The following is a 15388-nucleotide window of genomic DNA, read 5'->3' as shown; positions in this document are numbered from 1 at the left end:
GATTTTCCTTTATGGGAAGTCACTAAAAAGTTTTAAGAAGTAAAATTACATGCTAACAATGCATCTTATTAATGTATCTATCAGATATTTACTAAGATCAAAATTACTGGTGGTGGCAGATATGACTGAGATAAGAGGTGGACAAGACTAGAGGAGACTAAAATATGATTGCAAATGTCTTAGTTAAACTGTGCATACATTTGAAAGATTTCAACACATGGGTGACAATAAGAGCCATGGGAATAAGTGAAATTTCCTATGGGAGGATATATAGCACAAAAAAAAGAGGGTACCATGACAAAAGCCTGAAGGGGCTGGCCACTGAAAGGTATGACTGAATAGGAAGAGTCTAGCAGGTAGGAGGAGATAGAGATGCACATAGAGGGAGGGAATTTTAGGAAGAAAGAGATTAATGGGGTCAAATGACTCAGAGATATCAAGTAAGCTGACAACTAAGAAGAATTTGAAAATCAGAAAGTTGTTTATGGCCTTTTATGGGGTAGCTTCAGGATATGCCAGACTATAGGAGGCTAGAGCATGAATAAAAAGGTTGAATAGTCTAGGCAATGAATCTAGACTGTTTTTCCAAACATATTGATGGTAGCTAAAGTAACTACCATCAGAGGTGAGGGGCTGTAGATATATATTCAGAAATATCTTGAATATGTTAATAAGCTAGTGAGGAGAGAGGCAGTAAATAGTGTGAGGCTATAAATAGATGAGAAAGGTAATAACTGATGAATCAGGATCTCAGAAATGGGAAGAATGGATTCAAGAGCATGGGTAGGGAGATTGCATTGTACAAGAGAAGGAGCAACTCTTCGTCTAAGATGGCAGGGAAACTAGAGGGGCAAGGATAGAGGTAAATTTGAAGGTGAAGTTGCCAAGATCATTTGTTGGTTTGGAGACTGAGAAACAGAAAAACCTGAATAATTTTGAAGAGAATGCATAAAGTGCAGTACATATAAATTGTGGGGTTGGTTCAAGATTGGGAGTATGGAAGATGGAAGGTTCAGATTTTAGGGATTGTGCTGGTGTAGATTGAATGGTCTCCCAGGATGGAAGTGTCATCAGGAAATATCTTTACATGGAGTGAAGGAAAATGGCCTGGCATAAGATTGGGGACTGCCATTCACATTGACCTAAATCTATTTACCCCTAATGTGTTGATGTTGAAGCAGTAATTAATTCACACAATTATACTGTTGCCCACTATGCAATGCTCCTTTTTCAGATCTTTTACAGAAATCTAAGTCTTTTTATTTCCAATTTAATAAAACTATCAAAACTTTAATGTCTCAGATATTTAGTAAAACCATCCTAGCTTCTGGTGATCACAACAGTTCTGTTTGTTAAGTTGTCCTTCATTTTTGTTACAGATTGCACCAGCCTGGCTGCTCTCTGGAACTATAGCACTATAAAGGAAATGTGATTCAGTAGATGAAAATTTATTACATTCATATTTGTTTAGATGAAATTTATTACATTCATATTTGTTTGTCATAGCAAGTATCTGTTCTGGTTAGAAACATTTTTATAATAGTTTGTAACAAAAACATCACTTCAAATAAATTAACTGGCAGTGCGCAAAAATCTAATGTATGATTTGCATACTACTTTCAATAAGAAAGACCTTGAGCAAATTTGCAACAGAACTCATGTTTTTGTGTAATGTTACATTAGTTTTTTTCACTAACATATATGTATTCTTTTGTATTACAGATTGCATTGTAGTGCTGAATTTTTTTTAATCATTAGCTATATCTTATTTTAAATGACTAATTGTTTCTATGTATGTACAAGATGAGTGTATAAAAGAATGAGTCTACAACTATATACAAAATTTAATATTAGTCCCACTTGGAGTTTTCAAAGTGAGAACATGGCACGGAAGACCAGAAGAGCAAACCACATTAACAGTTTCTTGCAAATTCAAGGGTTACTTAAGTTGGAGACAATCTCTCCTGTGATAGAAGATATTTTGTCAACAGGTGGCAAACTTACAATTTAAAAATAAATTTTTCATGTGTTCTTATGCTCTTTTCTTCCTAGGTATTTCTACTGGCAGTAACATGTGCATTTGTATCCAAAACACTATCTGGATCTTACATGAACTCCATGCTCACACAAATAGAGAGACAATTCAACATCCCAACATCACTGGTTGGATTTATTAATGGCAGCTTTGAGATTGGTAATGAATTATTCCTGTTTTACTTCCTTTTATATTTTATGTATAGAGCTAATCTGAAGTTTATACTCTTTATTTATTGCTTTCCACCATTTAATCTTACTGAATAGTATATTTTCTGAAATAGAGTGAATATCCTAGTCAATTTTGGAATATGTTTAGAAGTAATTCACTTAAATATTACTTCTGAATAGCACCTAAATATTGCCACATATCCCACTACTGGATGTTTTATCCTAATAGTTTTTGGTTATCTAGTGTAAGTAGCTGAGCATTTAGAATATTTAAATTTTATCTATTCTTTGATAATTTTTAAGGGCCCTGTTTTCATACTTAGAACATATAATGGAAAACAAAGAAATCTGTTTCCCAAAGGGAAAAAAAAAATCAAATGTTTTCCTTCTCCTGTTACTTCTGGGATTTGACAATTCTTTCTAAGTGCAGGGGGGAGAAGAAACTGCTTTCAAATCTCTCTGGGTTTAGGGAAGAATAAAGTCTATTCTTAGGCTCTGATTTTTGTTGATGACTGGGAAGATGTGAGGGCAGAGAGGAAGAGTGAGGGAGAGAGAGATCCCTCCTGTGAGCATGCTGCACAGAAATATGAATTGCATGCCTTTATAGTTTTGTTATGGCTTCTACTTCCTTCAAGGTAAAAGTTGCCTTTAATATATTTAATCAATATCTGAAAGAAAAGTCAGGATTGAGGAGAGGCAGAATTGAAACCAATGCTACTTGATCATGTCTTCTAGTGTTCAGCTCCCTGTATCACCTGTGCACTAGATTCTGGTGATGGAGTTAGCAATTACTCTTTATATGATTTTGTGTAGACTCAACTCACAGTGTAATGGAGAGCACAGATGCAAAAGAATAATTTGAATCAAATGCAGTAAGTTTGGTGACATAAGTATATGCAAGGTCATATAAGAATACAGAGTTCGGGAAGGGCGAGTAAATGTTTTTCAGGTGAATAAAAAGGGTTATATGAGTGTGAATGGAATTCCAACAGAAGAAGCATTAGGATGAGACAGCATAGTAGGTTGTGTGGGGAGCAACATTCAGCCCAATATTATTGACTGGCAAAGCTTAAGGTAGAAATTATTAAAATACTATTAAGAAATGGGCTATGGTTAGCCTTGTGTGCTTGCTGCAGAACTTACTTATCCTCTTGGTAATGTAGAGTCACTAAGAGATTGGCAGAGGTTATTAACATTTCTGTGCCAAGGACTCTTTGGTGACCTGATGTTACATGATCTCAGAATAATATTTTGAATTGCATAAAATAAAAACTATAAGGGTAAAAGAAAACCAATTATACTGACATAAAATTACCAAAATATTAAAACAACCTGTTGCATAATAATATTTATGCTTATTAACAGATTAAATACAACATCTACACTGATTTTGAAATAATGTTAGTATTTTGAGGTATTGGTAAGAACTGTGATGTCATATGCAAATAACTATACTTCTATTGGTGTCTATCTTTGATGAAGACGTAGGTACCATTAATACTACTGTAGTTTGCCTATTTTCATTTCAAAGGTGATGCTAATTAAAAGTTAGTGAAAATAAAGATGGAATTTTTTCTCACCCAAGTTCATGTAACCCATTATTTCTATCCATGGGCTCCTTGGGGGTTCATTGACTACAGGTTAAGACCCCTGTTCAAAGAAAATGTCAGATTTGCTTTTCAGCAGGACCATGCTTGTGTCTGTGCTGGAGAGAGATCTGAAGATGGCCAACCAGACTAGAGCAGAGAGGGTCTTTGGAGGCCCATGCCAAAGCCCAAGAGAGAGCTATATGAGCCTGAGTCAAGATCTTATTTGTAGAAACGAAGAGGGTGACTACAGAAATATTTAGGAGTTAAATTCCAGAGAGCTTAGTGACAAACTGGATGTGGTAGATGAGAAAAGATGGTGTCCTACAGTTTACAATTTGGGCAGTGGAGTGCATAGAGGTGGTGAGACAGAAAAGAGGGGAAGGAGAACAAGATTATGAAGGTGGCTGTGAGGACAATGATGAGTTCTCTTTGTGGTAGTACCAGAGACCTTTGGGTACCAACGTCCACATTGTAGGTAAATGAGTCTGAAGCATTGGGAAACTGTCTGGGCTGGAACTATTGATTAGTAAGTAAATAATTGGTTTTCAAAACTAGAGAAGAGATGAGGCTATTCAGGGAGAGGCTATAGAGTGATAAGTAAACCAAAGAATGGATCCCTGAGATGCACCAATATTTGAGGATCAGGTAGAAGAAAGAAAACCATGAAAGTGTTAAGAAAAAGAATAGACATATAACAGGAGAAATAGGATAGAATAATATTATAGATGACAAGGGGGTAGAAATTTCCAAAAGAAAAAAAAATTGTCAACTGTATCAGAAGTATTTGAAATATCCAATTAGATAAAGATAGAAAAAGCCTTCCTTGGGTTTTACAGTAAGGAGGTAATTGGTAATCTTTGCCAGGACACTTCCAGCTAAAGAGTGGATTTAGACCTGGCTGGTGTCGTTCAGTAGATTGAGCACCGGCCTGAGAAACAAAGAGTTGCTGGTTCGATTCCCAGTCAGGGCACGTGCCTGGGTTGCAGGCCAGATCCCCAGTTGGGGGCATACCAGAAGCATCCACACATTTTCCTTCCCTTCCCTTTTCTCTAAAAATAAAATAAATAAAATCTTTTAAAAAAGTGGATTTAGAAGCTAGAAAGGAGAGAGAGGGTAGTGACTTTAGGAGATAGTAGCTGGGGAAGAAGTGGAATCTGTGAACACAGATGAATGTCAGTGTGGAGAGAAACTAGGGGATATCTGTAACTACAATGCAGTATAGAGAAAGAAGCTTAAAATATATGTGAAAGATTTTAATTATTAGAGTACATTTCTGGAGAGAATGGAAGTGCTCAAGTGGTCTGTTTGATCTTGGATGTCCAGCTAGACACCACAATGTCTGAAACGAAGGAACATGGTAAGCACATAAGGTGGGAAACAATCATCTTCATGTTGGATTGCCCCAGATTTCCTAACAAAGAAAAAAATAGGTAGTATGGAAAGTGAAAGTGAGTGGTGAGAGGTAGCTTGAGGAGAATGATAAGGATCTGAAGTGGTTGTTGAGGGGACAAGGAGAGGTAATTTGCAGATGCCAATAAAAGTATAACTTTGCTTCTTACGGTGATTATCTTACTGACAGAGCAAGGCAGTTTGAAAGACAAGCTCATCCTTATATGAGGAGGGAAATCACCTCTTTTCCTCTCCTTTTAAAAATATATGGATTTTAAACAGTGGCCGTCTGGAGATACCACCTTCAACAGAGATGACTTTCATAATGGAGATATTATTTACTTATTTATTTATTTATCTGCAGTAAAATTGACATGCAATGTTACATTAGTTTCAGGTATACAGCCGTGATTTGACATGTGTATACACTGAGAAATAATCATAATAAGTCTAGTTACCAGATGAAGGGGACTTTAGAAACCTGGAGGGGTCAATGTGGCTGTGATGGCTATAGAGGTGGGGCACTCTCCATTAAAAATAATGTAGGGGCTGACATCTCTTCTGTTTACCAGGCAGACTAGTAAGAAATAGATATGGAAAGAAAAGTCTTTGAAATACACTTAGAAATGATTAACTTCTTTAGGAAGAGTTTAATTTTTTAATAATCCTTCAGCTCCTCATAGACTTTCCTTATACATGGTAGGATCAGGGTAAATATGTATTGATTATTGAATTAAAAATGTATGGCTTAAAAATGTACTTGTATGTTTCACATTTTCAGCTCTATACTCCATACTTATCAAGAACCTGTCCATAATAATAGGGCCTCCCCATTAATTTCTTTATTCTAAATCTTTATTCTAAGACATAAGAATAAAGTTTTCACTGAGTTATTCACTCCTTAAATCCAGACTTCTAACACCAATTGGAAAAGTGGGGAATCCACTATTTTTTACTTCTAAGGAAAGGAGAAGAAATAAACATAGATCTCTGGCTTGGTTATGTTGACCAATATAAAGTTATATTTGAATCATAAGTTATAAAACATATATCTATCAGAATTTAATTTTTGCTTCCCTTTTAAGCATAAGAAAACATTACAATATTCTATGTAGCAGGCTTGGAGAGAGAAGCCAGAAGTGATGTATGGCCCAACACCTACTTTTGCATTCCATTTCCTACGGCTAGATAACCACAAATTGAACCTCTAAAATTTCCTGGAAGTGTTTTTCAGTCCCTTCCATTGGCTTCCCTTTCTCTGTCCCTTTTAATGGCTGGTGTTGCACAGAAATCTGTTCATGTGTTTTTCAACATTGTGAATAGCCCTCCTTCAGGGCAGGGGTTGTCTTATTCATTTGTTTCATGACTGCCTAGTGGCAGTGCCAGTAACTGAGATAGTGTTTGTACAATAAATGCTCGATAGTAAATGATTGAATGAGGCTGTTCTTTAAGCCATTGTCCATACTTAATGAAATATTTACTTTTATCTCATTTTTTTCCCTAGGAAATCTTATTTTGATTATATTTGTGAGTTATTTTGGAACCAAATTGCATAGACCTAGAATGATTGGTGTTGGATGCGTGGTTATGGGCCTAGGGTGTTTCTTACAGTCTCTACCTCATTTCCTCATGGACCGGTAAGCATTCAGTCTCTGGTGACATTTTGGGTTCAATTTCAAATGCAGAAAATGAAGCTTGTAATTTCTTTCTAGGAATAAGGTTTCCCAAAATCACAGAGCACCGTCATGGAAACCAGAAGACAGTCTTTTTCACAGGTCTGTCGTGTGCTCTCGGCTCCCTTGCTTCCACTTACATAGTCACATAACTTTTATCAATTCATGATATAGATATTTGGGACACCTCTTTGATGAAACTGAGTCTGATATAAAGATTTTTAGGGCCCTGCAAAATTCGAGAATATTACTTTCTTGAGGCTATTTAGACACTTTTAATTATAATGAGGTTCTGTTTAATTATAGGTCACCATGAGGCAGACAGTCTGAAGTTTGATTTTTATTTTAATTTTTACTAAAGTGATATGTGTACAAAGTTGTAAAAGTAAAATTATATTGAAAGTCTTACATTGAAAAAAGAGCTGTCCTCTTCACCTTTGACATTGTCCGTATTACTGCTTCTCAGAGGCGGTGCCTTGCAGCTCTTCGTTCCTTCTTCTGCTGTTTGCCTCAATATTTCTAACTAAATGTTTATCATTTTAATGTTTGATACTTTAGTGTTACATCATATATACTGACTTCCTATTATAAAATCATATTCACTCTTTCCACGTTTATGACTATGTCAATATTTTATCATTCATGTCATATGTCACTTTTTATTTGCCCTGGATTTAATAATTGCCTCATTTTTTATTTAATTCACTTTCTTTTATTTCTCACCAAACTTTCCACTGGTAGAGCAACATTTTCTCAATATATTTATATGTATCAGATAGTTTCAGTTTTATCCTGGAGATATCTTTTCTGTTACCACCAACTCTCTATCTACAATCTAAATGGGAACATGGTGGCTTCTTTAAAATTTTACCTCACCATTTTCCTTGGGAATTTGCTTTGCCTCTTTCCTCTATTCAATTGCTTATTTCCTGGGTATCAAATCTTCTGCTTTTCTTTTTACTTTCTTTTTTTTTTTTCTTTTTCTTTTTTTTTTTTTGTGGAAACTATTGTCTAATAGGTTTCTAAAAAAGTGTTTAAGGGAAGTAAAAAGTTTATAACCTTAAACACCTGACAGTATTCTTATTCTATTCCCATACTTGATTGACAGTTTGGCTGGTATAAAATTCTAGGTTGGAAAATATTTGCCCTATGAATTTTGAAGATATTGTTCCAATGTTTTCTAGCTTCCCGTGTTCCTATTGAGAATGCAATGCTTTTATCACTACTGTTATCAGTTTCTTTTCTGTGGGAGCTTTTCAGATTTACTCTTAAGCTCCAGAGTATGTGTTCATGATAATTATCTTGGTGGAAATCTTTTTCCTTCATTGTGCTAGGTGCCTTCAATCTAGATATTTGAAAAGTTACCTGTGTTATTTCTTTGATAGTATCTCTTCCCTATCCTCTTTTTTTCTCTTTCTAGGACTTCTATGACTTGAATATTGTCCATCTTGGATTAAGCTTATATGTTTCTCAACTTTTTTTCAATTTTATATCTTCTTGATGTCTTGTTACTTTTTGAGATATTTCTTTGACTTTATCTTCTAAGCCTTTGAGTGGATTTCTAGCTCTTGCTATCACATTTTTAATTTCTAAGAACTCTAGTTTTTATAATGTATCTTTTTAAGGAATATCTTATGTTTTTTTTAAAATGCAGTGTCTTTCGCATCTACATTTCCTTCATCTGTCTTCGTCGTGTCTTCTGTCTCCTCCTAGTGTAGAAATTTACTTTGTTTTGTCTCTGTTTTCTTACACAGGGTTTCCTGGTGTATCTGGTGGTTATTGGTTATCTGCTTGTATTTCAGAGAGAGGCAGAACAACAACAAGCTAACTGGAAGTTCTGTATAAATGTTTAGGACGTGGTTAATGGAGGGCTTTTTGTATGGTGATTGTACAGGGACTGGCTGATTCTTAGATGGCTTAGAACAACCATAAGCTGTCAGTTATCTTAGGCAGGCATTCTCCTATCTGTTGCCTAGGAGGTAGAGCTGGGCTACCAAACAGGTAGGAGTGGGTATCTCACTTTTCAATATGTACATTTAAAAAAAACTAATACCCTTACTTTTTAGTATATCCTTCCTATCCCCAATGCGCCTATTTGGACACTCGGGAGTCAAAGACCATTTTCAGTTGGAATGGCGGAAGATGTCCATAAGGGTCTAACTGCTCCTTATATACACTTTAAACCAATTCTCTTATTTATTGGAGCATGCCTACTCCCAAAGTTATCTTGCCTGAAACTTTCCAGGGATGTGTGGCACATATTTTGTTGCTCCACCGTAGGTACACACTTAGGGTTATGTTTTTGTTAACTACTAATTCATTAACGATTTATTTCTGTTTTCTCTTTTTCAAAATCTTCTTGTCAAGTCTTCCATCCTCTTTATCCTTGTGGTGTGATGTCCTTCTCTTTCCACTTTAAAATTAATTCACTGTCATTTTGCTGACATTTTGGGAATTAATGGATTTTAAATGAGTTATTAGGTATTAAGTGAATAAGTTAAATGAAAAACACATTTTGTCTTCTCAGGTATTTCTGAAGGGATAAAAAGTTTCCGGGCAAAGGATTACTACTGTCCTTTTATTTCCTGTTCTTGCCAACAAGATGTAGAGTAATATTCAGCTATTATTTACATTTTTTCCTACCCTTTGTCAAAGTCTTATTTTTTCTAAAGCCAGCATCTCTCATGGGATCACAGGTATGGAGACAGGAGCCTTTGTACACAGTTCACAGCCAACTCTAAGGGCATAACTAGGCAATTGTTCTATGGTGAAGGTGTTTTAACATTCTTGCTCACTTGGAACTCAGAGAACAAGCTTTCTTTTGGCTTTCCCTCATCTAATAAAAATATAGAAACTAATTTAACATAATATCTAGCAAACAGAGACTTTGCTGGACATGTTTTCCTCTATTGTTTTATAATTTAGGATAATTTACATTCTGAGAAAGTATATGTGGTCACAGTCTATTAATCCTTTTGTTCTTATGAGAAGAGGTAAAGCCGTTACATTGTGCTGTCACATTGTTTGAGATTCTTCTAAGGTCTCTCATTATAATGGGCAAAGGTTTTGTTTCTCTTAGGGGTTAATGAACACATGCAGAAATTATTGTTTACATTCTCAGAAAGTGAGGGTATAGTTCTTATGAGCAAACCTCAGAGAATCCAAAGATGGAGATTGTTTTGTTGTGTTGTTTTTCCCCTGAACACTTATCTTCTTGAGTAGACTTTGTTGAGTCTATTATTTTTCTTAATTTTTGTTCCTTATCCTATAGTAATTATTTCCAGGAAATGGTCACCTAAAAATCACAGAAATCTGTTAGATCATCTAAAATGTAGATCATCCACATACAGAAACTTCGATCGGTTGCCTCCCATAGGCGCCTCGACCAGGCTGGAACCTGCAACCTAAGTATGTGCTGGACCAGGAATCGAACCTGCAATCTTTTGTTTTGCACAGGATGATACTCCAACCAACTGAATCACTCCACCAGGGCATGACAAGTTTTTATTTTTATTTTATTTATTTATTTATTTTTTATGATATTAATTTATGATGATCATGTGGCAAAGATGAGAAGAATTCTTCTTTACTGAATTTGGATGTTGTGTCTTAAGCGAAGCAGGAATTAATCTGTACAATGTTCACATTGTCATTACTTATTTCTTTTATTTATTATTTGCTTAGAGGAGGTGAAAGTTAATCATTTTAAAAATTTTTATTTTTTTAATTAAATTTATTGGGGTGACATTGGTTAATAAGATTATGTAGGTTTCAAGTGTATATTTCTATGACACATGATCTGTACATTGCACTGTGTGCCCACCACCCAAAGTCAAATCATCTTCTGTCACCACCCATTTGGCCTCCTTAACACTTTCCGCCCCCTTGCACCCCTTTCCTCTGGTAACCACCATACTGTGGTCTGTGTCTATGAGTTTCAGTTTCATATTCCACATAAGAGTGAAAACATATGGTTCTTAGCTTTTTCTGAATGACTTGTTTTGCTTTGTATAATATGCTTAAGGTCCATCCATGTTATCACAAATAGCAGTATTTCATCTTTTCTTATGGCTGCGTGGTATAGCATTGTGTATCTGAACCACATTTTCCTTATCCTATCCTCTATTGAAAGACACGTTAGTTGTTTCCGTGTCTTGGCCACCATGACTAATGCTGCAATGAACATAGGGGTGCATATATCTTTGTGAATAAATCTCCTCAAAATTTTCAAGTAGATACCCAGCAAAGAGGCTGCTAAGTCATATGGTAGCTCTTAAGCTTTTGAGGAACCTCCATACTGTTTTCCACGGTGGCTGTACTGGCTTCCATCCCCACCAGCAGTGAATGAGGGTTCCTTTTCCCCTACAACCTCTCTAACACTTGTTATTACTTGTCTTATTAGTAATCACCATTCTAACAGGTATGAGGTTTTCTGTTGTTGTTTTTTTTTAACATAAATATGTTTTCCCTGTGTTCATACAGATATGAATATGAATCTACAGTTTTAGGCAATTTGTCCTCAAACAGTTTCTTATGTACTGAAAATGGAACCCAGGTTTCCAGACCAACAGAAGATCCATCAGGTTGTTGACATCATTTTATTTTTTTCTGTTCAATGAATTTGTAACTAAACATGTGCAGAGTTATTGCGTCTGATTAAGTGACTAAGATAAATAAGCAAAAGCTATTACTTCAGGGTTATTTTAGGGGATCCCAGAAGGGAATACGAATGGCTAATAATAGAAAAAGTTATTCCTATATATTTGAGTATACTTATTAAGAACTTCTCTTCTAAAAAAAAAATTCTCTTTTTGTGTTGGAAATTTTTTTTTCTTTTACTGGATTCATATCAGAAGATGTTACAGTGGTCCCAAAGGCTGGAAATTTCACTGCCAGTGTGGAATCAGAGGGATCCAAAATAGTTTCAAGGAGTATAAGAAAGCTATCTCAGAAACTCTCAGCCAAAGGAACTCCTTGGGGAAACAAAAACAGTGACATCAGCAGAAGTCTGTGCCCTCTTCCTGAGAGCCTTCTGCCAAAGGCTGACCTAGGCCCTATTTCTTTCTTTCTTTTTTATTTTTTTAATTAAAAATAACAATCTACATTATAGTAGATAAATCAAAAACTTCCCAGTCTGGTGAATCTTCGGAAAAGTGTGCTAATTCTTTGATCACCTGATATTTTTAGTTTTGCTCTAGAGTAGGCCTTGAATTTGCCTGTGACCTCTAGACACAAATCACTGTACTCACTACAGAAAAAAATATGAATATCCAGAAATGGAGACTGTAGTTCTCTGGACTGGAAATGACTGAGAGATAGACTGCAGAAGAAATTTTCAGACCCAGCTGTGCTCCAGACTCTCACATCCATGGGTAGCACCTGGCCAGGTTATAGTAGATGAGAATACATTGTAATTCACCTTCCTGAAAACATGACTGTACAGAGTATCTTCCTTGACAACTGTTTTTGCTTTGAATAGAAATGGTCAAGTCTTCCAAGATTTGCCTATCTTTCTCTCTTCTAGTTCTTTTTGGCTTAGTCTTTGTTACTCTTTTAAGTAGCTGCTGCACTAATAATTCAGGTGAATTTCTTTATCAAACCTTATTTGGTGGTTACAGTACAGAGTAGACTCTATAGAGAATATGTGATTAATACCTTGTTAAGTATTTTTAGTGTCTATAAAGTAATTACAGCTGTAGAGAATTGAAACTTTGGTGAGACTCTTATTTAAATCTTATAAATATAGTATCAATTCTAGGGAGGGTGTTTGTGTTTTTTTCTCTCCTTACATTTAGTGTAGAAATGGGGTAGCACTCATAGCAGCTAACTAGGTCCTGAAGTTGTTGGCAAACTGGTTTTCTGTAGGGAAAAATAGCTCTGACTTTTAGTGTTCTCCAATTTCTCTGGTGTAAATAATCCCATCAAACTACCAATGTACTGTCACTAACCACTGTTAGTTTGATGAATAGTATACACATCTCTTCCAATCAAGTAGGAAATGACTCCAGCATAATACTTACGCTTTGCCATACCTAAGTACCCTCAGAAAATGCAAGAGGAATGACCCAGTGAGTCACTGCTGGCATAGAAATATAAATCGTTTACAAGGTGAAATGCTTAGAATTGTTTACAAGGTGAAAAACTTAGAATTATAGATATACTTATAGCTTAATACTTTACTATCAAAATACTAATGTAATGTGTTTTGTTTTTTTTCCTTTCAATGTAGAGTGTGTGAAGGAAGTTAGGTCATTAATGTGGGTGTATGTACTAATAGGAAATATGATACGTGGAATTGGTGAAACTCCCATCATACCTTTGGGTATTTCCTACATAGAAGATTTTGCCAAATCTGAAAACTCTCCTTTATATATTGGTGAGTTTGAAAATCTGCCTTAACCTCTTTTCAGGGCAGTTAAGTCCTTGAGGGTGGATATTAGATATTTATTTGGAATTTTGCTGCTTTCCAGAATGACAAACAGAGTACTTTGGCACAGTTGGTCATCAATAAAAGTTTGTTAAATGGAATAATTACATGCTAACTCCAAATAAGCCACTTTGCTAAATCTGCTTTTTGCTGTTGAAAATACCACTAATCCAGTGCCCCAGGAGCTCTGTTTGACTCCTCCATTTCCTTGGCACTGCTCTACATTCAATCTGTTAAGAGATTTACTGATGTTTTCTTTAAAATGTCCCTTATATTCAGAACTTTTCTCACTGTATTTATTATGTTTACTTTTGTTCAGGTCCTCATTACTTCACATGTAGATGATCATACTTCTTTATTGTCCATTTTATTTCTAGTATTTTATTATTTTCTCATAAACATTTTTTCAGTATAGTTTTTCCCAAACATTGCTTTAATCATATTTTCTCTCCCAAATTCATGAAACATACTGGCTCTTACTAAATCTAATATCTCCACTTCCTATTTATAGCTCTGTACTCAATTCATCTATCTAATTTTTTACATAGTTTCACTTCATCATAATCTCTCCGTACTGGTCAGGGTTTTTCATAACTTACCTGTCTTCATATTTTTTATTGTTTTCTTAAAATTTTCTTTTCTAAAATTCATCAGTGTCACCTCCCACAAGAGCCAACTTAAAACCCATTATCTTACATTGTCTTCTAATCTTCTAAATACTTTTATTTTATTATATCTTGCATATATTCTTTAGTTATTTCATCTGTTATTTATAAAATCATAACTTTGAATGTAGCAACATTTTGCTATTAATGTGGACAGACCTTTTAGAAACAAAAAAAATCAAAGAAGGTGAGAGAAGATTAAACAAAGCCACACTTAATCAAAATAGATTAAAATGTTTAAGAATTATTATCCCAAATAACTTTGGCAGTTTTTGATAACTTACTGAATTCACAATAATCTTTTTCAATGTTTTTCTGTTCAATCCTTTCATATTCCTTCACATATCATTTTGAAAGAATACAAATGATCACCTGCAATAAATTAACACCTTGTTATAATATGTATTTCTTTATTCAACAAATAATCTCTGTACATATTAAGATAAATAAGACATGGTTCATATAAAGTTTAGTACATAAATAACTGCATAGTTATAAATCAGTGAAATTTTGTCAGTATGTATGTGTAGTTAAGGCTTAAAAAAATTAAATTTTAAAAATGAAATAAAGGTATGTGTGCATATAATTAAATAATTACAACTCAATTAGCTATACACCAAGAAAATAGTTCCATATGTGGTTTTATAGTTTTGGAGAGAATGTAAAAGCTAGCAATAAAGTTTGAAAATCATCTATGCAGAGATAATAAATGAAAACAAGAGTGAGAGATGTGGTTGGTAAGGGAAGCCACATACAACAAGAGATCCTAGAATAAAATTCTAAGAAACACTTCTATTTAGTAGAGAAAGAGGAAGAAAAATCAAGGAAGGAGTAGTCATAGTGGAAGAAATAAAGCAACACATGTATCATTTTGAGTCTTAGGAGGAAAGTGTCAAAGAGGTGTTGGCCAGCAATGTCAAATAGCATGAAGAGTTAGGAGGATGAAGGCCAGACAAGGCCATGGGATAAGTGGCAAAGAGATCAGTGGTGCTAGCTACCACCTGAGATTATTTTGAGGAGAATGTGGAAGGATTTGAGTAGAGTGAATGGTTGGTGAGGAAGGAGAAGCAGAATGTAGTGAAAGGGAAGAAAGGAGGGTGGCTCTGGTGTATTGTAGATATCAGTGAATGGAGGAGATGGAACAAGCACAAGAGAAGTGTTTGGTTGAGCAAGACCTCAGAGAAGATAACAGAAGGTGTAGATGTCAAGAGATCAGATGTACAAGGATTAACTATCCTGTAGGACTGCAGAGGAGGCAGAGACAATGGGAAAACACATTTTGAAGTAAAGAGAAAGACAGTAGAAGAAGCTCACATCTGGATTTTCAGTGAGCTGGGAGGGTGCAGCATAGATTGTGAACTGTGGATAAGTTATAACTAATGGTGAATTTCCAGCTGAGTAAGAAGTTATGAGGAGAGAGGGGACTGATGGAAATAAAGA

At 35.1% G+C, this 15388-nt stretch overlaps 1 protein-coding gene across 1 annotated transcript in view; it reads left to right on the top strand.

Annotated features, from left to right (window-relative positions):
* The window catches only part of SLCO1A2 (solute carrier organic anion transporter family member 1A2), a 93226-nt gene that overhangs the window by 56269 nt on the left and 21569 nt on the right, over positions 1-15388 (top strand). The window contains exons 5-8 of the mRNA XM_090272896.1: positions 2053-2194; positions 6688-6820; positions 11339-11439; positions 13086-13232. Of these exons, the coding sequence (XP_090129022.1) occupies positions 2053-2194; positions 6688-6820; positions 11339-11439; positions 13086-13232 (523 nt within the window). The remainder of the gene's footprint in view (positions 1-2052; positions 2195-6687; positions 6821-11338; positions 11440-13085; positions 13233-15388) is intronic.

This window comes from Furipterus horrens, unplaced genomic scaffold (genome assembly GCF_987537825.1).
Source record: "Furipterus horrens unplaced genomic scaffold, mFurHor1.1.pri manual_scaffold_4, whole genome shotgun sequence".
Taxonomy (NCBI): domain Eukaryota; kingdom Metazoa; phylum Chordata; class Mammalia; order Chiroptera; family Furipteridae; genus Furipterus; species Furipterus horrens.
The sequence above is the reverse complement of the archived record's forward strand: the minus strand, read 5'-3'. Positions and strand labels throughout refer to the sequence as shown.